This window comes from Salvelinus namaycush, chromosome 3 (assembly GCF_016432855.1).
Source record: "Salvelinus namaycush isolate Seneca chromosome 3, SaNama_1.0, whole genome shotgun sequence".
Lineage (NCBI taxonomy): Eukaryota > Metazoa > Chordata > Actinopteri > Salmoniformes > Salmonidae > Salvelinus > Salvelinus namaycush.
The window spans coordinates 75,465,564-75,492,323 of NC_052309.1; the positions used below are offsets into that span (position 1 = coordinate 75,465,564).

At 48.1% G+C, this 26,760-nt stretch overlaps 1 protein-coding gene and 1 pseudogene across 1 annotated transcript; both read left to right on the top strand.

The window, feature by feature from the left end:
* The first annotated feature begins 1,102 nt into the window (after positions 1-1,102).
* LOC120038649 (40S ribosomal protein SA-like) lies at positions 1,103-6,678 on the top strand. The gene is made up of 8 exons (XM_038984309.1): positions 1,103-1,235; positions 1,592-1,742; positions 2,133-2,251; positions 4,746-4,991; positions 5,263-5,391; positions 5,538-5,697; positions 5,902-5,940; positions 6,089-6,678. Exons 2-8 carry the CDS (start codon positions 1,610-1,612, stop codon positions 6,181-6,183), a joined length of 921 nt encoding a protein of 306 aa, XP_038840237.1. The 5' UTR covers positions 1,103-1,235; positions 1,592-1,609; the 3' UTR covers positions 6,184-6,678.
* A 4,907-nt stretch (positions 6,679-11,585) lies between these two features.
* Positions 11,586-16,142, top strand: LOC120044038 (annotated as a pseudogene).
* The last annotated feature ends 10,618 nt before the right edge of the window (positions 16,143-26,760 follow it).

Sequence of the window (26,760 nt, forward strand, 5' to 3'; positions counted from 1 at the left end):
AGCTATTCTCATCAGAAACCTTATATCAAGGACTGCAGTGATAGCCTGTGTCACAGTGGCCTTTGCTTTCAGAATTAGATAGGGTACACTGACATATGAAGTGAGTTTGACACAGATTAGGAGTTTATTGAGGTCGTAGATGACATATGTGTGTAAACTTGCTGTGGAGAATACATAGGTGGTTGCTACTTAAAGTCACCAGGACATTCACAGTATTAGGCAAGACTGCCTTTTCTTGTGCACCAGACGCATGGAATAATCTAAAATCCATGCTTCATCTAGATATGTTAGTGCCACTGAATGAATTTAAAATATGGGAGACTTGTTACAGAGGAGTGTAAATGTTTTTTTTAGGCTGGATCATGTTGTATTGTATTGCTGTATGTTTTAATTATGTAATGTATTGATTGTTGCTGCCTTCTTGGCCAGGTTAACATTGAAAAAGAGACTCTGGGTCTCAGTGGGCTTTTCCTGGTTATATAAATATGAAATAAAATGTAAAAAATAGATGCACCGCAAATACATTAAGATTGAGCCACTGAAAGGACTTTGAGAACACCCCATTAACTTAATTATCCTTTTTTTAAGTGGCCTATTCAATAAGTCATAAAAGTAATTTTTTTATTCACTCAGTCACATAACCCCACTTCCCGCAATAACATGTCATACCCTCCACCTGTAATTACCCCATGACCTTGACATTGGTCAAAACATTGCAATGATCTTTTCCAGCACCCATCCCGAGGTCCAAGCCATCTTGTCTAGCACCCATTCTATCTTTGTATCTGAGGCAAGTTGGCATTTTTGCAATTTATCTCTTCTTATTTAAAAAAATGAATTTTATAACATATTGCAAAATCACTATGTACATATTGTGATACCTTCACCTGGAACTCCGTATCTCTAGCAAATAAAGTTGCAACACAGGCCACTCTAACCTGGAAGTCAACGTCTCCCCATTGTCTTAATATGGTCTTTCCATCGCATTGTCTTAATATGGGCTCCTCGTCCGACCTCCAGTTACCGGTTTCACCAAACCCATACGCTGCTACTCTGTGCTGCTAGTGCGCTGGAGTGTTTGCGCCATCTAGTGAATGAAATATCCAATTAGACAGTTATATTTCCAGTCAGCGAAACAACCAATCATGTGCTTTGAAACTTGAGTATATATTTGGCGTAATTTCCTTTAGCCTTCCTCTTTGACGCACGGGGTACATATTTTGCGTAGTTTCGTGGTGAGTTTTAAGTTACATTTCACGCTTTTTTAATGTCAAACGTCACTTAAATAGACGAAGTGACCATGTGCAGGATGTCTCACATTAGTCTATGTAGATGTTTGAATTTGAAGGCTTTATATGACTTGAAAGCTAACACTATGTCGAGTAGACACGTGCCTGACATGCTGTTTAGCGCACTGTGTCCTGCAAAGTACACTAGCCAGGCCATTTAATTCTAGGCAATGTGCCACTCGCGCATAAGCGTAACGCGTAGATGGCCCTATCAACTACAATGTCTGGGACTGGAATAATTGTTTACTTTTATAATATATATCTCTTTTGACTCCTGGTTCCTCTTTTTTCCGGCACTCAAGTCAGGGAAAGTGGTCAAGATGTCTGGAAATCTAGATGTTCTTCAAATGAAGGAGGACGATGTGCTTAAGTTCTTGGCTGCAGGAACCCATCTGGGAGGAACTAACATGGACTTTCAGATGGAGCACTACACCTACAAGAGGAAGAGTGATGGTGAGTGGTTGGTGGTCCTGAACACAACTACTTGTAGTGGTATAAGCCAGTGGTCAACCCACCCTGGTTGTGGAGGGATACTGTCTATGTAGGCTGCTGTTCTGACACAAGCATGCCTGATTTGGATTTTTGGGCTGTGTTTCTGTATTGCACTTTAAAGTCGGCTGATGTATAATGGGTTTTATAAATACATTTGATTGATATTTAAGGTCTTGATGAATAGTTGAAATGGATATCTGTTTCAATGCTGGGCTGTAACAACAAAAGCATCTGTCCTCCAGCTCACTGAACTAGAGTTGACCACTGATTGTTTCTCTCACTAGATGGAGCACATTTTGGCAGGGTAAACTGGACACAGATCTGGGTGTACTGACTGCCCCTTGTCCTCAGGTGTGTACATCATCAACCTAAGGAAGACCTGGGAGAAGCTACTGCTGGCAGCCCGTGCCATTGTTGCCATCGAGAACCCAGCTGACGTCTGCGTCATCTCCTCCAGGAACACTGGACAGGTACAGCTCCAACTGGCAGCGTAGTGGACACGGTGAATAATTAATGGACCTGAATACTTGCCTTGTGTTTACCCATCAATTAGACATGTTTCTGTATAGATGTGGCTGCATGCGTGCACACACAGCCTTGCACTGATGTCGGTGTGCAGGTGTCGGAAGTTTGCTAGATTGGGCCCGGTTTACGTTAACAAATCAAATGAAAGGTTAGATGTCATGTGTGCTGAATACAACTGGTTCATTAGGCCTTCGAGTGAAATGCTTGCTTAGAGGCCCTAACCAACAGTGCAATTTAAGTAAAAATGTATCTACTGTGCACCTATTTAAGGAAATAAAAGACAGTGAATAATAACAGTAGCGAGGCTATATAAAGGCACTGGTTTGTTGGGCTAATTAAGGTAGTATGTACATGTAGGTATAGTTAAAGTGACGATGCATATAAACTCAGCAAAAAAAGAAACGTCCTCTGTCAACTGCGTTTATTTTCAGCAAACTTAACATGTGTAAATATTTGTATGAACATAAGATTCAACAACTGAGACATAAACTGAACAAGTTCCACAGACATGTGACAAACAGAAATGGAATAATGTGTCCCTGAACAAAGGGGGGGTCAAAATCAAAAGTAACAGTCAGTATCTGGTGTGGCCAGCAGCTGCATTAAGTACTGCAGTGCATCTCCTCCTCATGGACTGCACCAGATTTGCCAGTTCTTGCTGTGAGATGTTACCCCAGTCTTCCACCAAGGCACTTGCAAGTTCCCAGACATTTCTGGGGGGAATGGCCTTAGCCCCCAACCTCCGATCCAACAGGTCCCAGGCGTGCTCAATGGGATTGAGATCCGTGCTCTTTGCTGGCCATGGCAGAACACTGACATTACTGCTCGTTCTGTGCATGATTTCCTGCAAGACAGGATGGCTGGTGGCATTGTCATGCTGGAGGGTCATGTCAGGATGAGCCTGCAGGAAGGGTACCACATGAGGGAGGAGGATGTCTTCCCTGTAACGCACAGTATTGAGATTGCCTGCAATGATGACAAGCTCAGTCCGATGATGCTGTGACACACTGCCCCAGACCATGATGGACCCTCCGCCTCAATTGATCCCGCGCTCTTTGCCAGTCCTGTCTGGTCCAGCGACGGTGGGTTTGTGCCCATAGGCGACCTTGTTGCCGGTTATGTCTGGTGAGGCCCTGCCCTACAAGCCCTCAGTCCAGCCTCTCGGCCTATTGCGGACAGTCTGAGCACTGATGGAGGGATTGTGTGTTCTTGGTGGAACTCCGGCAGTTGTTGCCATCCTGTACCTGTCCCACAGGTGTGATGTACCGATCCTGTGCAGGTGTTACACGTGGTCTGCCACTGCGAGGACGATCAGCTGTCCGTCCTGTCTCCCTGTAGCGCTGTGTTAGGTGTCTCACAGTACGGACATTGCAATTTATTGCCCTGGCCACATCTGCATGCCTCCTTGCAGCATGCCTAAGGCACATTCACGCAGATGAGCAGGGACCCTGAGCATCTTTCTTTTGGTGTTTTTCAGAGTCAGTAGATAGGCCTCTTTTAGTGTCCTAAGTTTTCATAACTGTGACCTTAATTGCCTAACTTCTGTAAACTGTTAGTGTCTTAATGAATGTTCCACAGGTGCATGTTCATTAATTGTTTATGGTTCATTGAACAAGTATGGGAAACAGTCTATAAACCCTTTACAATGAAGATCCGTGAAGTAATTTGGATTTTATGAATTCTTTGAAAGACAGGGTCCTGAAAAATCCTTTTTTCTTTTTTGATGAGTTTATGATAAACAGAGTAGTGTAAGGGGGGTTGGTGGGTGGCGGGACACAATGCAGATAGTCCTGTTAGCCAATGTGTGGGGGCACCGGTTAGTTGGGCTAATTGAGGTAGTATATACATGTAGGTATGGTTAGTGACTATGCATATATGATAAACAGAGAGTAGCAGCAATGTAAAAGAGGGGTTTGGCGGGGTGGCACACAATGCAAATAGTCCGGGTAGCCATTTGATTACCTGTTTAGGAATCTTATGGCTTGGGGGTAAAAAGCTGTTGAGAAGCCTTTTGGTCCTAGACTTTGCGCTCCGGTACCGCTTGCCGTGCGGTAGTAGAGGGAACAGTCTGACTGGGGTGGGTGGGGTCTTTGACAATTTTTTAGGGCCTTCCTCTGACACCACCTGGTATAGTTGTCCTGGAAGGCAGGAAGCTTGGCCCCAGTGATGTACTGGGCCGTACGCACTACTCTCTGTAGTGCTCAGCCTCCGACCAAAAGGCAGTTACCGTACCAGGCAGTGATGCAACCAGTCAGGATGCTCTCGATGTAACATTGGTAGGGCTTCCGCACAATGATTTTCATTTGATAGTTACCTGAGCCACATCAATTCTGCATGCTGTCTCGTGCCACTTGCCTTTAGATTCCAAGGGCAGTGATGGGTGTTACACATGCTTTCTGCAGCTTGGTCGCTAATAACCTTTCATATACATTTTTGTAGAGAGCTGTGCTGAAGTTTGCCTCGGCCACTGGTGCCACCACCTTCCACGGTCGTTTCACCCCCGGAACCTTCACCAATCAGATCCAGGCTGCCTTCAGGGAGCCACGCCTCCTAATTGTAACAGACCCTCGTGCTGATCACCAGCCCCTGACTGAAGCCTCTTACGTCAACATCCCCACCATTGCCCTGTGCAACACTGACTCCCCACTCAGATATGTCGACATCGCCATCCCCTGCAACAACAAGGTTAGACTGCTTTGCCCTCATACACTTAACACCTACGTGCGTTTCCTGGTTGTTTGACTTGCACACCGTTAGAGCCCGGCGCAGTCCTGTCAGTGCGGTGCTGGGTGTAGGATGTGTGCTACAGAAACGCAGTGCCTTTTTTTTCTCCCCTTGCTCCATCCGTGTGTAAGAGGGAGGGGGAATTAGGTATAGGCCATGCTACATATTTCCGTAAAAGACCGGTGTTCTAGTCTCATTGGTGTAGTTGGTCATGGTCTGAACTGTGCTCCAGGGTCACCACTCTGTGGGTCTGATGTGGTGGATGCTGTCCAGGGAGGTGCTGAGGATGCGGGGCACCATCTCCAGGGAGCACCCCTGGGAGGTCATGCCTGATCTCTATTTCTACAGGGACCCTGAGGAGGTAAGAAGCATGCCTTTTAGACACATACTTAAACCATTATACACCAAATTTACTGGTAGGGCAAGTTTGCCTTATTTCTCAACAGTAATGGATCTTGTATGTTCTGTTTGCGTTGTTAGCCTGACACTCATTGTTTTCCCTGGCAGATTGAGAGGGAGGAACAGGCTGAGGCTGAGAAAGCTGTTGGAAAGGAGGAGTTCCAGGGAGAGTGGACTGCTCCAGCAGTTGAGTTTACCCAGCCTGAAGTGGCTGACTGGTCTGAGGGAGTGGCTGTGCCCTCAGTCCCCATCCAGCAGTTCTCTGCAGGTAAGGAAAGTGAAGATGTGGTTTCTGGTTCCACTATGCTGAGACTTGGTTTTAGATTCTTGACTGATGCACTTGGCAGCATTTTCCAAATCTAATTGAGTTGGATGTATATGACTCTTGGTACGTCAGAACCTATCAAATGTGTTTGTCTGAAAGGTCTCATGTTTAGGTGTAATCCTAATTGAGTGTCCGCTTGTCTTTCAGCTGCTGCTCTTGCCAAGCCAGCTGCTGAGGGGTTCACTGGTGAGTTGTGAGCTTAACATCAGCCTCCCGCTAATTGATGCGCCATAATTGTCATCAGTCGGATTGATTGTTTAACCTACCCAAATATACCGAAATTAGTGGTTGTTGGTCATGTATTTGCACATCTTTAACGTTTTCTCTCTTGCAGAGGACTGGAGTTCCCAGCCAGCCACTGAGGATTGGTCAGCTGCCCCTATTGCCCAGGCCTCTGAATGGGGTGGGGAGACTGCTGCTTGGTCCTAAGCAATGGTGGCCTAATGTTTGACAGTACACTAAATTGCTTTTTTGGTGTACAAACTGACCCCTGACAATTTAAACACTACAGTGTAGTAGGCAAGTGACCATAACGGCAATACTACATTAATATTAACAACTGTTATGCTTACATTTCACATTGAAAGAACTTACTGACATTTAATTAGACTGTTGCCATATGTTGAGCCCTCTTAATGCTGACAAAAGGGGTAAAGCTCTTTAATTACACTGTTGGGTGATTCAGCAACTTTGGGTACTTTGGCCCTGCAAGCTTTCAGAAATTAAAACCTTCTGAAACGCCATTTACCAGTTGTCTATGATTTGTCTAGAAATAATATCCCAATGGCTGTAATTGTACTATTCAGGAATTTATTTTTCTCAGACAGCTGTAGACAAATGTAATTTCCATAATGTTGTAAAACATCAATAATAGTTGCAAATTAAATACAATTTAAAATAAATACTTATACATTTGTACATAAACTTGTGTGTATTAAGTGGTTATTAAGGTTTTCATAACTCAACATGCCTGAATGTATAAACTTGCCTTTGTGACAGCTGAAAACAATGACAAATAAGATATTTCCGCCCAACATTTGAACTTATTTCCCGATCTAAAACAAATCCTACTCAATTAGATCATATGGGTGAGGTGGAGATGACATGTAAAATATATTTTTTAATCAACTGTTAAACATGACAAAGTTGGACTCAAAGGAGCTGATGGGCCATGCTCAATGAAGTAGGCCAGTGTTTTTGAGAGATGGGCCCAGATTGCAGAGGGGTCATTCGCATAGAAGAGCTCAGTGAGCAAAGTGAAATGCCTGGATTTCATTGAATTTACACAGGTAATTCTCTGCAAAGTCAATATGCACGATCGCCTCTTTCTGCAGTTGGTCTTTTAATTCTCTGGAGTATTGGTGTCAAATGTTGTACATGTTTCCCCAACTTCTCTTTTCAATCCTTTGGACAAGTTCTCCAGTAGTCTGCAGTGAGCCACACCTTTTCTTTTACTGACAAATGTACAGGGACATCCATGTTTCTCTTTTTTTTTTTGCTTTGTTTTCCACTCAAACACCATGTCTTCTCACCAGCATCAAAGGCAGATGTTTTCAGCTCTTTTGGTTGGAAAAGGGAGCACTGTGTACATGCACTCTTCAGGTTCTCACAGCACAAAGACTCAAGCTGCAGCTGATCACTGTGATATTGTAGTTTTCCACCATGAACTGGAGGTTGGTGTGGGTTTAGCAGAGACGTGTCCCTATCGACTGTTGGCTTGACAACCCAAAAGGAAGTATTTTGCAGAATTCATAGGACATTTTAATCTCTGAATATTTCCTCTTAAAATTCTGATTAAGGTTCTGAATTGTGCCATTAAAGAAGTGCTTCTGCTTGTTTGTCTTGTTCCTTGTGTGTCCTCTTTCCATGTTGATCTACTGTTATCATGTTCATAGATTCTAGTGATTTTTCTCTTCTGTGGCTGTTCTGATTCTGTTACATTGCTTTCTCCTGGAGTATTGAAGACTTGTTGGCCTGTTTTCAATTGCCCTCATTGCTTTTGCTGAAAATCCAAATTCTCTGTTTGCAGCTTTTACTAGGCCATATTTTTCAGGATGTTGCCTGTGAGCATTTTTGAAGATTTGTTTGTCCTTGGCACTGCGCATGTTTTAATACTTTTGCTTTAACTGCAATAATGTTTCAGACAATGAAGGGGTGTTAGGGGCATGTGTTTTGCCCGCTGGCTGCAAGTCATCTGGTGACTAAGGTGGTGTGTTGCCTGATGGGTAGGTCTCCAGTGCAACTTGTCTTTAACATCTGCTATTCTGTTGGTTCCATTTCCATTGCCTTCTCTTGCTGCTTTGTTCTCGCTTTCGTAAGCTCAGATTTCCCTTTTTTCTTTCAGCATCTGTCTTTTTGCAAATGTTTCTGGTATTGTATAGGATTTTTTTGTCTGACCTTTGCTGGTTTGTGGCATCTTCTAAAAACAAAAATACTTACGTTTTCAACTTTTGCACATCTTGGAGCCTTTAGATTAAATGAATTTGAAATATGATTAAATAAGCCTAAAGTAAAACTAATTTCCAAAACATTGTCATGCAATAAAATGCAAATTAATTACTTAAAAATCATACAATGTGATTTTCTGGATTTTTGTTTTAGATTCCGCCTCTCACAGTTGAAGTGTACCTATGATAAAAATTACAGACCTCTACATGCTTTGTAAGTAGGAAAACCTGCAAAATCGGCAGTGTGTCAAATACTTGTTTTCCACACTGTATATTGTCTGATTATCTGAGCGCTGTTACTGTGCTTTCGTAACGACAATTTCCACTGGCCATGGTAAGTGTTTGCTTTACTGAATGCAGCTACGCTAACGTAACGTTCGCTAACATTAACGTACTGTTTTTATTTTATTTTATTTCACCTTTATTTAACCAGGTAGGCTAGTTGAGAACAAGTTCTCAATTACAACTGCGACCGGGCCAAGATAAAGCAAAGCAGTGCGACACAAACAACAACACAGAGTTACACATGGAATAAACAAACATGCAGTCAATAACACAATAGAAAAGTCTATATACAGTGTGTGCAAATGAGGTAAGATAAGGGAGGCAAGGCAATAAATAGGCCATAGTGGCGAAATAATTACAATTAAACACTGGAGTGATATGTGCAGAAGATTCATGTGCAAATAGAGATACTGGGGTGCAAAGTTCAAACAAATAACAGTATGGGGATGAGGTAGTTGGATGGGTTATTTACAGATGGGCTATGTACAGGTGCAGTGATCTGTGAGCTTCTCTGACAGCTGGTGCTTAAATTTAGAGAGGGAGATATGAGGCTTCAGTGATTTTTTTTGTGCAATTCGTTCCAGTCATTGGCAGCAGAGAACTGGAAGGATAGGCGGCTAAAGGATGAATTGGCTTTGGGGGTGACCAGTGAAATATACCTGCTGGAGCGCGTGTTACGGGTGGGTGCTGCTATGGTGACCAGTGAGCTGAGATAAGGCGTGGCTTTATCTAGCGAAGACTTATAGATGACCTGGAGCCAGTGGGTTTGGCGATGAATATGAAGCGAGGGCCAGCCAACGAGAGCATACAGGTCGCAGTGGTGGGTAGTATATGGGTCTTTGGTGACAAAACGGATGGCACTGTGATAGACTGCATCCAATTTGCTGAGTAGAGTATTGGAGGTTATTTTGTAAATGACATCGCCAAAGTCAAGGATCGGTAGGATAGTCAGTTTTACGAGGGTATGTTTGGCAGCATGAGTGAAGGATGCTTTGTTGCGAAATAGGAAGCTGAATCTAGATTTAATTTTGGATTGGAGATACTTAATGTGAGTCTGGAAGGGAAGTTTACAGTCTAACCAGACACCTAGAATATGTGGAAATACCTAAGTCAGAACCGTCCAGAGTAGTGATGCTGGACGGGCGGGCAGGTGCGGGCAGCGATTGGTTGAAGAGCATGCATTTAGTTTTACTTGCATTTAAGAGCAGTTGGAGGCCACAGAAGGAGTGTTGTATGGCAGTGAAGCTCGTCTGGAGGTTAGTTAACACAGTGTCCAGAGAAGGGACAGAAGTATACCAAATGGTGTCGTCTGCGTAGAGGTGGATCCGAGAATCACCAGCAGCAAGAGCGACAGCATTGATGTATACAGAGAAAAGAGTCGGCCCGAGAATTGAACCCTGTGGCACCCCCATAGAGACTGCCACAGATCCGGACAACAGGCCCTCCGATTTGACACACTGAACTCTATCTGAGAAGTAGTTGGTGAACCAGGCGAGGCAGTCATTTGAGAAACCAAGGCTGTTGAGTCTGCCGATAAGAATGTGGTGATTGACAGAGTCGAAAGCCTTGGCCAGGTCGATGAATACAGCTGCACAGTATTGTCTCTTATCGATGGCGGTTATGATATCGTTTAGGACCTTGAGCGTGGCTGAGGTGCACCCATGACCAGCTCGGAAACCAGATTGCATAGCGGAGAAGGTACGGCGGGATTCGAAATGGTCGGTGATCTGTTTGTTAACTTGACTTCGAAGACCTTAGAAAGGCAGGGTAGGATAGATATAGGTCTGTAACAGTTTGGGTCTAGAGTGTCTCTCCCTTTGAAGAGGGGGATGACTGGTAGCTTTCCAATCTTTGGGGATCTCAGACGATACGAAAGAGAGGTTGAACAGGCTAGTAATAGGGGTTGCAACAATTGTGGCGGATAATTTTAGAAAGAGAGTGTCCAGATTGTCTAGCCCGGCTGATTTGTAGCGGTCCAGATTTTGCCGCTCTTTCAGAACATCGGCTATCTGGATTTGGGTGAAGGAGAAATGGGGGCGGCTTGGGCAAGTTGCTGTGGGGGGTGCAGGGCTGTTGACCGGGGTAGGGGTAGCCAGGTGGAAGGCATGGCCAGCCGTAGAAAAATGCTTATTGAAATTCTCAATTATTGTGGGTATATCGGTGGTGACAGTGTTTCCTAGCCTCAGTGCAGTGGGCAGCTGGGAGGAGGTGCTCTTATTCTCCATGGACTTTAGTGTCCCAGAACGTTTTGGAGTTTGTGCTACAGGATGCACATTTCTGTTTGAAAAAGCTAGCCTTTGCTTTCCTAACTGCCTGTGTATATTGGTTCCTAACTTCCCTGAAAATGTGCATATCGTGGGGGCTATTGGATGCTAATGCAGTACGCCACAGGATGTTTTTGTCCTGGTCAAGGGCAGTTAGGTCTGAGTTGAATCAAGGGCTTTATCTGTTCCTGGTTCCATTTTTTTTGAATGGGGCATGCTTATTTAAGATGGTGAGGAAAGCACTTTTAAAGAACAACCAGGCATCCTCTACTGACAGAATGAGGTCAATATCCTTCCAGGATACCCGGGCCAGGTCGATTAGAAAGGCCTGCTCGCTGAAGTGTTTTAGGGAGCGTTTGACAGTGATGAGGGGTGGTCGTTTGACCGCGGACCCATTACGGACGCAGGCAATAAGGCAGTGATCGCTGAGATCCTCGTTGAAGACAGCAGAGGTATATTTGGAGGGCAGGTTGGTTAGGATGATATCTATGAGGGTGCCCGTGTTTATGGATTTGGGGTTGTACCTGGTAGGTTCATTGATAATTTGTGTGAGATTGAGGGCATCTAGCTTAGATTGTAGGACGGCCGGGGTGTTAGGAATGTCCCAGTTAGCTAGCTAGCTATTGAACCTTTGCTTAGTAGTCTATGCAATTTAGCATTAATGTTAGGTTAGCTACCACACGAAGAAGTCTGTAAACATTGCTGTGCTGGATGATTATTATATATTTTTTTGTTGTTGCAGAAATCTAACTTTACCTAGCACGCCAGCCTGGTCTCATAGACTAGACCGTAACATATGTAACAGTACACTTAAATCCGGGATACTGAAATGAGTATGTCATGTTTGGTATGGTTACAAGACAGATGGTTACTTAGGTTGTATGGTTACATAGTGTATGTTTAGCAAAGTCGTAACATATCATACGATATGGGCGATGGACATCCACAAATTAATACATTTCATACGAAACAGATCATTCTAAATCTGATTTACATAGAGAATAATACAAAATGCTTTGAGACCAGGTTGCAGCCCAGCCACAGGTTAGAGACAAGTAACTAGTTGGATGGGCCCTTAGTAATTATGTCTGGCTCTGTTGTGGACAGCACCGGCTGTGGAGTTCTATATAATTATAATTTTCATATTCATTCTCTCAGATTCTGTCCAGATTAAAGCCAGCAGCTGTTGGTGGGGAGATCCCAGTAAATAAGAAGATAAAAGAAAAAAAGTCACCGCTTGTGGAGGACTTCCTAATTCAAAGAGACTATCTGGGGGCCATTACGTTGTTGGAGGTAAATGCCATTCTGGCTGCATGCCTCCTGAAGTGTGACATATAGGTTTATAGAGCTGTTATATCTTTGAACAATGCAGTGCTTACATTACTGTCTGCGAAATAAGATGCTCATCCTATCAATATGGTTGAATTTGCTCAGTTTCAGCGCAATGTTGGCGAGCGAGGAGAGGATGCAGACCTGTGGTTGGCCTACTGTGCTTTCCACCTTGGTGACTATAAGAGAGCCATGGAGGTTTGAAAACCTTTATTGAATTCAGTAACATTGGTTTGGATGTGTGAAAGTATTTTCCTGTTTTTGATTGTGTGAGACATGAACTAATACCTATGTGTCTATTCCTTCCTCAGGAATACAAGGCCCTGACAGACAAACCAGACTGCCGCCCGGATGTGTGGGTCTACCTGGCCAGTACTCTCTTCTTCCTGGGGCTTTACAAAGAAGCAGAGGAGGCTTCACGCAAGGGTACCTCATCCACCGTGTTCCCCATTCTTACATTTTGTTGCTTTCTTACAAAAGGTGATATGGAAAATTAAAGACCTTTTCTCCCTGACCTTACGTGCTTCCTCTACCTCTTTCAGCCGCTAAATGCCAGCTGCAGAATTGACTACTGTTCCACTTGGCTCACAAGGTCAGCTTTCGCCCTTATCGCTAACTCATTCATTCAGTGCTATGGTACCAAACAACTTATATAACAGAATTTGTTATTTTATACCCTTATTTTTGGTCTATTTTTTTTCAGTTAAATGATGAGAAGCAGCTGATGGGTTTCCACCAGGAGTTGGAGGATGTGACAGAGGACCAGCTCAGCCTGGCCTCCATCCACTACATGCGCTCCCACTACCAGGAGGCCATCGACATCTACAAACGCATCCTGCTGCAGAACAGGTGACAGGCACCACAGAGTGACAGAGAAACCGGGCAACACTCCAAATGTAATCCTGACACATATGGGAGTAGCGGCACAGACTATGAGAGGGGGAGTTAGAGAGGGAGTGGAGGGAGGGAGAGTGATAGTTTCCCTGTGTTGAGGCAGAGAGAAGATAACGGAGACTGGAGAGGAGGATAGTGACTGCTTGTGCAGGTGAGAGGGTGGGAAAGAGAGATTCATTGTACCTACTGTGAGTCGGCGGAGCTCATGCTCTGTTCATACTGTGTCTGCTGCAGAGACTTCCTGGCCCTGAATGTGTATGTGGCTCTGTGTGCTACTACAAGCTGGACTACTACGATGTGTACCAGGAGGTGCTGGCTGTTCTCTGGTGTTCAGGTGGTGTTTCGTAGCGGGGAGGGGGCCTTGCAAGTGCTGCCTGCACTAATTGATGTCATTACTGAGGCTCGTCTCAATCTGGTCATCTACTACCTCAGAGAAGGTGGGCCGCCACTTTTATTACTGACTAGCCAATCTAATGATAACTGATTGATAACTAAGTGTGTTTTTTTTACTGTTAATATATGGATAGTAATTGTATTTTTCTATCTCTCTCAGATGATGTCCAGGAGTCCTACCAGCTCATCAAAGACTTAGAACCCACCACACCACAGGTTCATTCCTCTATTTCCATTCACCATTTCCAGATTTCTCTCCCTCCCTTTTTATTTTTTCAACCCGCCTATCATTCGTCTCCTGCCTCTCAGCTATTTTAGGGTCCAGTAATCTTACCCTCTCTTCCCTGCTCTCCCTTTTCCTCTTCCTCCTTCTACAAGGATAGTGTAGTTTGCGGTGTAGTTCTACGTTTGCAGGGTAGTCATTTGTGGTAGGCGTTTGTGTATTAACCTCCCCCTTTCTCTCTCTCACTCTCTTTCTCAGGTTCAGGGCAGTGTTAGTCTTAATGTACATCAGCGTACAGTAAGCTCTCTCTTGCCATCTCCCCCTCTTTCCCTATCCTCCTCCTCTCTTTGCCAGGGTTAGTGCAGCCATAAACTCAATGGATTGTGGTGTTTGGTAAGTGCATATGTGCTGTAACCTCTCCCTGCCTTTTTTTCAGGAGTACATCTTGAAGGGGGTTGTGAATGCTGCACTCGGGCAGGAGATGGGGTCGGTGAGTACCAGAGATACATTTAGATACTACACTGAAAAAATATATAAGCGCAACATGTAAGGTGTTGTTCCCTTGTTTCATTGAGCTTTCTGTGCACAAATTTGTTTACATCTTAGTGAGCATTTCTCCTTTGCCAAGATAATCCATCTACCTGACAGGTGTGGCATATCAAGAAGCTGATTCATTTAAATAGCATGATCAATGACACAGGTGCACCTTGTGCTGGGGACAAAAAAAGGCCACTTTAAAATGTGCAGTTTTGTCACACAATACAATGCCATACATGTCTCAAGTTTTGAGGGAGCGTGCAATTGGCATGCTGACTGCAGAAATGTCCACGAGTTGTTGCCAGAGAATTGAATGTTGATTTCTCTATCATAAACTGCCGCCAACGTCGTTTTAGAGAATTTGGCAGTACGTCCAACTGGCCTCACAACTGCAGACCACGTGAATGGCGTCATGTGGGCGAATGGTTTGCTGATGTCAACGTTGTGAACAGAGTGCCCCATGGTGGCGGTGGGATTATGGTAAGGGCAGGCATAAGCTACGGACGACGAACACAATTGCATTTTATCGATGGTAATTTGAATGCACAGAGAGGCCCATTGTCGTACCATTCATCGGCCTCCATCACCTAATGTTTCAGCATGATAATGCACAGCCCCATGTCGTAAGTATCTGTGCACAATCCCTGGAAGCTGAAAATGTCCCAGTTCTCCCATGGCCTGCATAGTCACCAGACATGTCACCCATTGAGTATGTTTGGGTTGCTCTGAATTGATGTGTAGGACAGCGTGTTCCAGTTCCCACCAATATCCAGCAACTTCGCATAGCCATTGAAGATGAGTGAGATAACATTCCACAGGCCACAATCAACAGCCTGATCAACTCTATGCGAACGAGATGTGTTGTGCTGCATGAGGCAAATAGTGGTCACACCAGATAATGACTGGTTTTCTGATCCATGTCCCAACCTTTTTTTGAAGGTACCTGTGACCAACGGATGCATATCTGTATTGCCAGTCATGTGAATTCCATAGATTAGTACCTAATGCATTTACTTCAATTGACCGATTTCCTTATATGAACTGTAACTCAGTAAAATCTTTGAAATTGTTGGGTTTTATATTTTTGTTCAGTGTAAATATATAACTATAGATTCATGTACAGTATATATATATATAGTTCTGCCTTGATACCCACCTGATTTTGTTTGTGTGACATTATCATGTAATTTTTCCATTACAGAGAGATCATCTGACGATTGCTCAGCAGTTTTTCCAGCTGGTTGGTGGCTCAGCTAGCGAATGTGGTGAGTGCTCCTCCAGATATTTAAAATACTGACTAGAATTACATTTTTGTACTGCACTAATTCAATGGTAAATGTGTTTTTACACTGGTGCTTTCTTTAACAATTCCTTTCCCTGTGTCTTAGACACCATCCCTGGCAGACAGTGCATGGCTTCTTGTTTCTTTCTGCTCAGGCAGTTTGAGGATGTGCTCATCTACCTCAACTCTGTCAAGGTAAGCACAGCATAATACCCTGACACATATTTGTGTCCACATAGAATATTGATGTTTGAAATATACTTAAGTATCAAAAGTAAATGTAATTGGTAAAAAAATACTTACGTAGTAAAAGTAGAAGTATAAAGAATTTCAAATTCCTAATATTAAGCAAAGCAGATGGACACTTTTTCTAGTTTTTTATTTATTTACAGACACTCCAACACTCCAATTGAGTCCGCCAGATCAGAGGCAGTAGGCATGACCAGGGATGTTCTATTGATAAGTATATGAATTAAAAATGTAACGAGTACTTTTGGGTGTCAGAGAAAATGTATGGAGTAAAAAGTACATCATTTTCTTTAGGAATGTAGTAAAGTAAAAGTAGTCAAAAATACCCCAAAAAACTACTTAAGTAGTGTTTTTACTTAAGTACTTTACACCACTGATTTGCACCATGTGTAACTCTTCTCTCATCTCATCTACAGATGGGCCAGTTCTACTACTCAGCAAAGGCATTTGATGTCTTGGAGAGATTGGACCCCAACCCTGAATAGTGGGAGGGCAAAGGGGAGCCTGTGTGGGTATCTTTCAGCTACTTTTGGCCAGCAGAGAACCCAGGTAGGTACCATGTCTACCGTAGCAATCTATTGGATTGATATAGGATCATGAATGTCACCACTTTGTATAGCGTTAAAATAATCTGTCCTCAGCTCAGTGACCTACACATTTTTTGACATGATGGGCTGTATTTTGCATTGCTGAAGTCTAACAATGTGAATGTTTATGTTACCATAATGTGCTCAATTGTGTGTATTTTACAGGGAGGCTTTGAGGGAAGTGCTGCCCTTGCTGAAGCACACTGGGAATCCTCAGGTGGAATACATTCTGAAGAAATGGGCCAAGGACAACATGGTTTCTCTGTGATGTTATCATTCCGTACTTAAGAATGCATAGCCTATATGAAGAAAAGGGTCATTATACTGTAGCGACCCGCACAGACAGCTGTGTGTTATGTGTTAGGCTAGTAGGTGGTTGTGTTGTACTGACCAGTACCCAGTGTTCGCGGGGTCCGACATGCCAATCAACCTGCTATCTGCCAATCACGGGAATGCCTGGAATGTTCTGATGCCGGGCATCCTGGCGGTTGGCGGAGTGGCGTGGAGGGGGGTTGGGCAGGGGGATGGAGCATTGGAAGTTAAGACCAGGTTTCGCCTTTGTTCTCCCTCTTACGTCTGGGCTTCACAAGAGAAGGTCACGATTGGCTTGTGGGTTATCTGTCATTTATTTGGCGTGTGCTACGGCCCAAACAGTAGCCGGTGTAAAGTTGGTTTAATAAACCGTCAATTCGCAAACTCAAGCCTCTGTCTGGACAATTGTTCATTTATGATCTTGTCAGGTCATTACATTGGTGTCAGAAGTAAAAACGTTGACAAAAGTTAGCCAGCTAGCTAGCTGACTTCTGTGGCTAGCTACCGTAGGTGAGAACCGGGGTTGAAAATGCTTCGAGGGAATCCGAAAGTGAAGGTGGAGGTAGGGGACGATTATGGCCAAGGAGGTGCGTGTGCATGGACGTCGGAGGTTCTGGCTGAGGAGATCGCCAGGGCGTCGGAGCGCAGAGGCCGCTTGAGGGAGGACGTTAGAGTGATGGCGGCTGAAGCGGGCATGAGCGCCTCGTCGACTGTGTTTCGCGCGGATTCTGGTGGGCTGACCGAAGTGGTGACGTCGACGCGGCGGGACGAGGAATCTGGGGCTCAGGATGTAAACAAACATGGCGACGCCCAGTTCCCGGCTGCGTCCGTATCTGTTAAGACCCCGAAGTATTCCGGTAAGGCGGATTGGGAAGCTTTTACATTTACATTTACATTTAAGTCATTTAGCAGACGCTCTTATCCAGAGCGACTTACAAATTGGTGCATTCACCTTATGATATCCAGTGGAACAACCACTTTACAATAGTGCATCTAACTCTTTTAAGGGGGAGGGGGGGGTAGAAGGATTACTTTATCCTATCCTAGGTATTCCTTAAAGAGGTGGGGTTTCAGGTGTCTCCGGAAGGTGGTGATTGACTCCGCTGACCTGGCGTCGTGAGGGAGTTTGTTCCACCATTGGGGTGCCAGAGCAGCGAACAGTTTTGACTGGGCTGAGCGGGAGCTGTACTTCCTCAGAGGTAGGGAGGCGAGCAGGCCAGAGGTGGATGAACGCAGTGCCCTTGTTTGGGTGTAGGGCCTGATCAGAGCCTGAAGGTACGGAGGTGCCGTTCCCCTCACAGCTCCGTAGGCAAGCACCATGGTCTTGTAGCGGATGCGAGCTTCAACTGGAAGCCAGTGGAGAGAGCGGAGGAGCGGGGTGACGTGAGAGAACTTGGGAAGGTTGAACACCAGACGGGCTGCGGCGTTCTGGATGAGTTGTAGAGGTTTAATAGCACAGGCAGGGAGCCCAGCCAACAGCGAGTTGCAGTAATCCAGACGGGAGATGACAAGTGCCTGGATTAGGACCTGCGCCGCTTCCTGTGTGAGGCAGGGTCGTACTCTGCGAATGTTGTAGAGCATGAACCTACAGGAACGGGTCACCGCCTTGATGTGAGTTGAGAACGACAGGGTGTTGTCCAGGATCACGCCAAGGTTCTTAGCACTCTGGGAGGAGGACACAATGGAGTTGTCAACCGTGATGGCGAGATCATGGAACGGGCAGTCCTTCCCCGGGAGGAAGAGCAGCTCCGTCTTGCCGAGGTTCAGCTTGAGGTGGTGATCCGTCATCCACACTGATATGTCTGCCAGACATGCAGAGATGCGATTCGCCACCTGGTTATCAGAGGGGGGAAAGGAGAAGATTAATTGTGTGTCGTCTGCATAGCAATGATAGGAGAGACCATGTGAGGATATGACAGAGCCAAGTGACTTGGTGTATAGCGAGAATAGGAGAGGGCCTAGAACAGAGCCCTGGGGGACACCAGTGGTGAGAGCGCGTGGTGCGGAGACAGATTCTCGCCACGCCACCTGGTAGGAGCGACCTGTCAGGTAGGACGCAATCCAAGCGTGGGCCGCGCCGGAGATGCCCAGCTCGGAGAGGGTGGAGAGGAGGATCTGATGGTTCACAGTATCAAAGGCAGCCGATAGGTCTAGAAGGATGAGAGCAGAGGAGAGAGAGTTAGCTTTAGCAGTGCGGAGCGCCTCCGTGACACAGAGAAGAGCAGTCTCAGTTGAATGACTAGTCTTGAAACCGGACTGATTTGGATCAAGAAGGTCATTCTGAGAGAGATAGCAGGAGAGCTGGCCAAGGACGGCCCGTTCAAGAGTTTTGGAGAGAAAAGAAAGAAGGGATACTGGTCTGTAGTTGTTGACATCGGAGGGATCGAGTGTAGGTTTTTTCAGAAGGGGTGCAACTCTCGCTCTCTTGAAGACGGAAGGGACGTAGCCAGCGGTCAAGGATGAGTTGATGAGCGAGGTGAGGTAAGGGAGAAGGTCTCCGGAAATGGTCTGGAGAAGAGAGGAGGGGATAGGGTCAAGCGGGCAGGTTGTTGGGCGGCCGGCCGTCACAAGACGCGAGATTTCATCTGGAGAGAGAGGGGAGAAAGAGGTCAAAGCACAGGGTAGGGCAGTGTGAGCAGAACCAGCGATGTCGTTTGACTTAGCAAACGAGGATCGGATGTCGTCGACCTTCTTTTCAAAATGGTTGACGAAGTCATCCGCAGAGAGGGAGGAGGGGGGAGGAGGGGGAGGAGGATTCAGGAGGGAGGAGAAGGTGGCAAAGAGCTTCCTAGGGTTAGAGGCAGATGCTTGGAATTTAGAGTGGTAGAAAGTGGCTTTAGCAGCAGAGACAGAATAGGAGAATGTAGAGAGGAGGGAGTGAAAGGATGCCAGGTCCGCAGGGAGGCGAGTTTTCCTCCATTTCCGCTCGGCTGCCCGGAGCCCTGATCTGTGAGCTCGCAGTGAGTCGTCGAGCCACGGAGCAGGAGGGGAGGACCAAGCCGGCCTGGAGGATAGGGGACATAGAGAGTCAAAGGATGCAGAAAGGGAGGAGAGGAGGGTTGAGGAGGCAGAATCAGGAGATAGGTTGGAGAAGGTTTGAGCAGAGGGAAGAGATGATAGGATGGAAGAGGAGAGAGTAGCGGGGGAGAGAGAGCGAAGGTTGGGACGGCGCGATACCATCCGAGTAGGGGCAGTGTGGGAAGTGTTGGATGAGAGCGAGAGGGAAAAGGATACAAGGTAGTGGTCGGAGACTTGGAGGGGAGTTGCAATGAGATTAGTGGAAGAACAGCATCTAGTAAAGATGAGGTCAAGCGTATTGCCTGCCTTGTGAGTAGGGGGGGAAGGTGAGAGGGTGAGGTCAAAAGAGGAGAGGAGTGGAAAGAAGGAGGCAGAGAGGAATGAGTCAAAGGTAGACGTGGGGAGGTTAAAGTCACCCAGAACTGTGAGAGGTGAGCCATCCTCAGGAAAGGAACTTATCAGGGCGTCAAGCTCATTGATGAACTCTCCAAGGGAACCTGGAGGGCGATAAATGATAAGGATGTTAAGCTTGAAAGGGCTGGTAACTGTGACAGCATGGAATTCAAAGGAGGCGATAGACAGATGGGTCAGGGGAGAAAGAGAGAATGTCCACTTGGGAGAGATGAGGATCCCAGTGCCACCACCCCGCTGACCAGAAGCTCTCGGGGTGTGCGAGAACACGTGGGCAGACGAGGAGAGAGCAGTAGGAGTAGCAGTGTTATCAGTGGTAATCCATGTTTCCGTCAGTGCCAAGAAGTCGAGGGACTGGAGGGACGCATAGGCTGAGATGAACTCTGCCTTGTTGGCCGCAGATCGGCAGTTCCAGAGGCTGCCGGAGACCTGGAACTCCACGTGGGTCGTGCGCGCTGGGACCACCAGGTTAGAGTAGCGGCGGCCACGCGGTGTGAAGCGTTTGTATGGTCTGTGCAGAGAGGAGAGAAGAGGGATAGACAGACACATAGTTGACAGGCTACAGAAGAGGCTACGCTAATGCAAAGGAGATTAGAATGACAAGTGGACTACACGTCTCGAATGTTCAGAAAGTTAAGCTTACGTTGCAAAAAATAAAATAAAATAAAAAATAATAAATAAAAAAATATATATATAATCTTATTGACTAAAATGATATAGTACTGCTGGCTGGTGAAGTAGGCTGGCTAGCAGTGTCTGCGTTGTTGACTTTGTTTGAAAGTGTAGCTGGCTAGGTAACCTCTAACTGGCTAGGTAACCTCGACAATTTCTCAAAATTTCTCTAAACTACACAATTATCTTGGATACAAGGACAGCAAAGACAACTATGTAGCTAGCTAACACTACGCTAATCAAGTCGTTCCGTTGTAATGTAAGTTTCTACAGTGCTGCTATTCGGTAGAAGTTGGCTAGCTAGCAGTGTTAGCTAGCAGTGTTGACCAGGTAGGAGAACGGCAGCGCGGCGGACGAAAATAGCTGGCTAGCTAACCGATAATTACTCAAAACTACACAATTATCTTAGATACAAAGATAGCAAAGACAACTATGTAGCTAGCTAACACTACACTAATCAAGTCGTTCCGTTGTAATGTAATCGTTTCTACAGTGCTCAGTTTGAACTGTTAGCTCATTTTAGGGGGTGGTCGGATGGGGGGTGGTCGGATGAAGAAAGGGCACTGCAGTTGGCATTATGCCTCACGGATGAAGCTCTGGCCTGTTTGATATTGATTAGCCCCGAGGACAGACATGATTATGGTGCTTTGGTGGGAGCACTGAGGAGGCGCTATGGACAGTGTGTACAGCCCGGGCTACTGCGCTCCGAACTGAGTAATAGACGCAGGCAGCCTGGAGAGCCTCTACGGGTGCTAGCTAATGACATTGAGAGCCTCTCTCGGCGGGCATATGCTCACATGCCCCCCTCCGTGCAGAGCGAGCTAGCACGGGACCAGTTCATACAGGCGCTCTCTCCTACGGAGCTGCGCATACAGACCCAGCTGGCTCATCCTGAGTCATTGCAGATAGCCTTGGAGATGGCTTTGGAGAGGGAGCTGGTGTGGGCTGGGGCTTCAGCTGGGGCTTTGGTGGGGGTGCAGGGAGACACACCCTCTGTGCGAGCTGGGGGGCAGAGCAGCCCGGAGCCGGAAAAGCCTGCATGGGTGGCTGAAATGACAGAACTCATTCGTGCTGTGTCGCTACAGGCGGCACGAAACACACGCCCTGGTCCCAGGGTCTGCTGGGGTTGTGGCCAGCCAGGCCATCTGCGCCGAAATTGCCCCATGTCCCCCAGAGCTCAGGGAAACGGCTCGGGGTCCGCATAGACCGGGTAGTGCGGACCCCTGGCTTTCTATCCCAACCACCATCTTCTTCAGGAGGAGCCCACCGGCACAGACGGGGAAGCAAGGCTCCACTTCCCCCAGAAGCAGACGAGAGCAAGCGGATGGAGCCTGTTGTTGTGGTGGGCCGGACCTGTGTTGGGGACTTTTGTCATGTCCCTGTCACTGTAGAGGGGGTGCCCTGCTCCGCCCTGGTGGACACTGGGTCCACAGTAACCCTGGTGAGGCCAGATATTGTGCCAGGTTGGACTCAGTGTGAGCCTACAACTGTGCAGCTCCGCACAGTCACAGGTGAGCTGGCACCCATGAAAGGGAAGGGAATAATGACTCTAACAGTAGGGGGCAGGACTGTGCGTCATCCTGTGTGGGTGTGCATCCTGTGCAGGACCCTTGTATCCTGGGGTTGGACTTTCTTAGGAGCACAGGCTGCCAGTTAGACCTAAATAGGGGCACACTGAGCTTCCAGGGAGGGCCGGAAGTCACCATGGCCCCCCCTAATGTCACATTCACTCAACCCAACAAACCCTTTACTCCAACAGTTAAAGCATCAGAGACTCATGGCTGCCCCCCCTCCCCCACAGCTGTGTGTGACTTTTCCCCAGCCCCCCTGTCACCTACGGCGGTGTGTTACATTCCCCCAGCTACCTCCATGACACAGCCCTCTGTGAGCCCGGGCCGCGCCCCCCCAGCCCAGCTACCCCAGATGGGAGAGGAGAGGACACTGTCTGCAGTGAGGGAGATATGGGGGAGGAACTGTGTTGGTCTTGACCCCGAGCAGCAGGAACGGTTATGGCAGTTCCTGTTTGAATTCAGAGACAGCTTTGCGCTGAGTGAGGAAGAGGTGGGTCAGACTCATCTGGTGCAGCATGAGATCGACACAGGTGATGCTCGACCCATCAAGATGCGTCCCCGCCGTATCCCGCTGGCACGCCAGGAGGCGGCAGACAAGGCTGTGTTGGAGATGCAACGGGCAGACTTCATTGAGCCCTCAGACAGCCCCTGGGCGGCGCCAGTCGTCATGGTTCCGAAGAAGGGGGGCAAGCTGAGGTTCTGTGCGGACTACAGGCGGCTGAATGAGGTAACCAGGAAGGACTCATACCCCATACCACGTATCGATGAGTCGCTGGACCTGGTTAGGGGGTCCTCCTGGTTCTCCTCACTAGACCTCCGCAGTGGCTACTGGCAGGTGCCCCTCTCCCCAGAGGCCAGAGCCAAAACTACGTTCTCCACTAACAGAGGACACTGGCAGTTCAAGGTCCTGTGCTTTGGCCTGTGCAACGCTCCAGCTACTTTTGAGCGTTTGATGGACAGGGTGCTGGATGGCATCCCCCGACAGCAGTGTCTGGTATACCTCGATGACATCCTGGCCCATGGCAGCTCCTTCCAGTCAGCCCTGGGGGCGCTACGGCGTGTGCTGGAGAGGGTGGCTGCCGCAGGTCTGAAGCTCCACCACGAGAAGTGCCACTTCATGAGGAGAGAGGTGTCCTTCTTGGGCCACCGAGTGGGGAAGGAGGGGATCAGCACCATGGAGGACAAGGTAGGGGCTGTCAGAGACTGGCCCACCCCTACCGACCAGCGTCAGCTGAAGAGCTTCCTGGGCCTGGCCTCGTACTACAGGAGGTTTGTATGGGGCTTCTCAAGCGTTGCTGCTCCACTGAACCGCCTGCTGCCGAAGGACAAGGCTTTCACTTGGACAGTGGAGTGTGAGGAGGCGTTCAACACCCTCAAACGTGCACTGATCGAGGCCCCCGTGCTCGCCCCCCCTGACCTCACCTTGCCCTTTATCCTGGACACAGATGCGAGCAATGTGGGCATGGGTGGGGTGCTGGCCCAGGTGGGGCCAGAGGGGGAGAGAGTGGTGGCGTACTTCAGCAAAACATTTGACAAACATGAGCGCCGCTACTGTGTCACCCGGCGGGAGCTCTTGGCTGTTGTGGCTTCCGTCAAACACTTCAAGTACTACCTGGGTGGTCTGCCCTTTACTGTAAGGACTGACCACTCTGCTCTCCAGTGGCTCATGTCTTTCAGAGAGCCAGAGGGGCAGGTGGCACGCTGGTTGGAGGAGCTTCAGCCGTATGACTTCACGGTGGTGCACAGGGCAGGGGCACGCCACTCCAACGCCGACGCCATGTCCCGTCGGCCCTGTACTGCAGACGGCTGCCGCCACTGTGAACGGAGAGAGGGACGGGAGAGAGAGCTGTGTGCAGAGGAGGGGGTCTGTGCCACAGTGTGTCGGGCGAGCGGGCCTGTCTGCTGTGAGCTGCAGACTGTCGACGTGGCTGAATGGCGGCAGCAGCAGGGACGGGACTCAGACCTACAGCCAGTGCTACAGTGGGTAGAGGCGCAGGTGAGGCCACCATTGGAAGAGGTGACAGCGCTCTCACTCGCGACCAAAGGGTTGTGGTCAAAGTTTGAGAGACTGCGGCTGGCTGATGGCGTGCTACAGCGGGCATGGAAGGAGTCAGCTACGGGAGAGGAGAGGTGGCAGGTGGTGGTCCCAAAAGCATTGCGGGAGGCTGTGCTCCAGAGTACTCATGGGGGGGTGGGGACTGGACACTTTGGGGTCACAAAAACACTGCGCCGTCTCCGTCAGGGCTTCTACTGGGGGCAGCACAAGAGGGATGTGGAGGACTTTTGTCGCCGCTGTGACAACTGCACAGCGAGAAAGGGCCCCCCAGGCCGCTCTCATGCTCAGCTCCAACAGTTCCCAGTGGGGGCTCCCATGGAGAGGGTGGGAGTGGATGTAGTTGGGCCGTTCCCCACCACAGACAGTGGAAACCGCTGGGTGCTCACGGCCATGGACTATTTCACAAAATGGCCCGAGGCCTATGCTCTGCCTGACCAGGAGGCAGAGACCATCGTCGACGCCCTGACAGCGGGGATGTTCAGCAGGTTTGGAGCGGCAGAGTCCATCCTCAGCGACCAGGGCAGAAACTTTGAGTCCCGTGTGTTCGCCACCATGTGTGAGAGGCTGGGTATGCACAAGACCCGCACTACTCCTCTCCATCCTCAAAGTGATGGCCTTGTGGAGCGCTTCAACAAAACGCTTGGACAGCAGCTGGCCATCGTCTCTTCCAAACACCAGTGTGACTGGGACAAGCACCTGCCTATGGTCCTCATGGCATGCCGCTCCGCTGTCCAAGACTCCACCTCCTGCACGCCTGCCCTCCTCATGCTGGGGAGAGAGATCCGCACCCCTGCGGAGATGGCGTTTGGTCGGCCCCTGGATAGCCCTCATGTTCCCCCGGGGCCGGAGTATGCCCGTAGACTCCAGGACCGCCTGGAGACAGCCCACACCTTCGCCAGAGAGCAGCTGGTGAATGCAGGTGTGAGGCAGAAGAGGAACTATGACGTGCACACCCGGGGAAGGCACTTTGTGGCTGGGGAGCTGGTCTGGGTCTACAGCCCGCTAAGGAAAAAAGGCAGATGCCCCAAGTTGGACAGTCACTGGGTGGGACCCTGCAGTGTCCTGGAGAGGGTAGGGGAGGTTGTTTACCGGGTGCAGCTTCCTCCCAGGGGGAGAAAGGTGGCACTGCACCGGGACAGGTTAGCCCCATACAGAGGGGCCTCTTCTCCCCAAACCCCAGGAACCCCCACAATTCCCCTCTCTGGCAATGACATTCTCCAGGCACCCACCCCCAGGTGCCGCAGACAAGGCTCCAGACAGCCCACTCCCCCTGTCTCCCCCCCTGTGTCACCGCGTGGTTCCCCAGAGCCACGGACTGTATTACCCGTTCCCGCTTCCTTGTCCCCCATATCCCTGCCTTCATCCCCTGGTTCCCAGAGGGGTTCCCCAGAGCCACGGACTGTATTACCCGTTCCCGCTTCCTTGTCCCCCATATCCCTGCCTTCATCCCCTGGTTCCCAGAGGGGCACTCTGCGACCATCACGGCCACGCAGGCAAAGGAGACCTCCGGGTCGCTTCAGAGACTTTGTTTGTTCCCTCGGGGACGAGGGACTTTGTGGTGGGGGGGCTGTGTAGCGACCCGCACAGACAGCTATGTGTTAGGCTAGTAGGTGGTTGTGTTGTACTGACCAGTACCCAGTGTTCGCGGGGTCCGACATGCCAATCAACCTGCTATCTGCCAATCACGGGAATGCCTGGAATGTTCTGATGCCGGGCATCCTGGCGGTTGGCGGAGTGGCGTGGAGGGGGGTTGGGCAGGGGGATGGAGCATTGGAAGTTAAGACCAGGTTTCGCCTTTGTTCTCCCTCTTACGTCTGGGCTTCACAAGAGAAGGTCACGATTGGCTTGTGGGTTATCTGTCATTTATTTGGCGTGTGGTACGGCCCAAACAGTAGCCGGTGTAAAGTTGGTTTAATAAACCGTCAATTCGCAAACTCAAGCCTCTGTCTGGACAATTGTTCATTTATGATCTTGTCAGGTCATTACAATACATTCATCTCTTTCCTGTTTGTTATTTTGTTAGTACAATGTATTGGTGTCGTTTTTTTTTGCACATTTATTCTGTACATATTTGCCTATGTGAATAAATATTTAAATCTTATACCACATCTGTGCTTTTACTATCTCTGGCCTTGACATAACGTTTTAGAGCACATAAAGACCCGTGCTTATCATGCATACAGAAATATAAAACATGAGAATTTGTTGGTTTCAATGCATATTTTCTAATGAAGGGTAGTCCTGTGTTTGTTAGTGCGTTCAGTCCAGGGAAAAGTGTTCAAAAGGAACCTCGTCAAAACATCCCGCGTGCCAGAGTCAGGGAACAATCGATTCTCCATATTCGCGCTAGTATGCAAAGTGGGCGGTTCTTGAAGGGCGTTCTCGCCCTATGATTGGTCAAAGACTGCTCCCTGACTGTTCTGTTTCCGCTTTCATTTCGTACGCACGCCCAGTTACTACTCTCACTGAATAATGA

Coding starts and splice junctions, on each gene's coding strand:
- LOC120038649 (XM_038984309.1), top strand. CDS start 1,610: ATGTCTGGAAATCTAGATGTTCTTCAAATGAAGGAGGACGATGTGCTT. Junction 5,392..5,537: donor TCTACAGGGACCCTGAGGAG/GTAAGAAGCATG, acceptor TTTCCCTGGCAG/ATTGAGAGGGAGGAACAGGC. Junction 5,698..5,901: donor CATCCAGCAGTTCTCTGCAG/GTAAGGAAAGTG, acceptor CTTGTCTTTCAG/CTGCTGCTCTTGCCAAGCCA.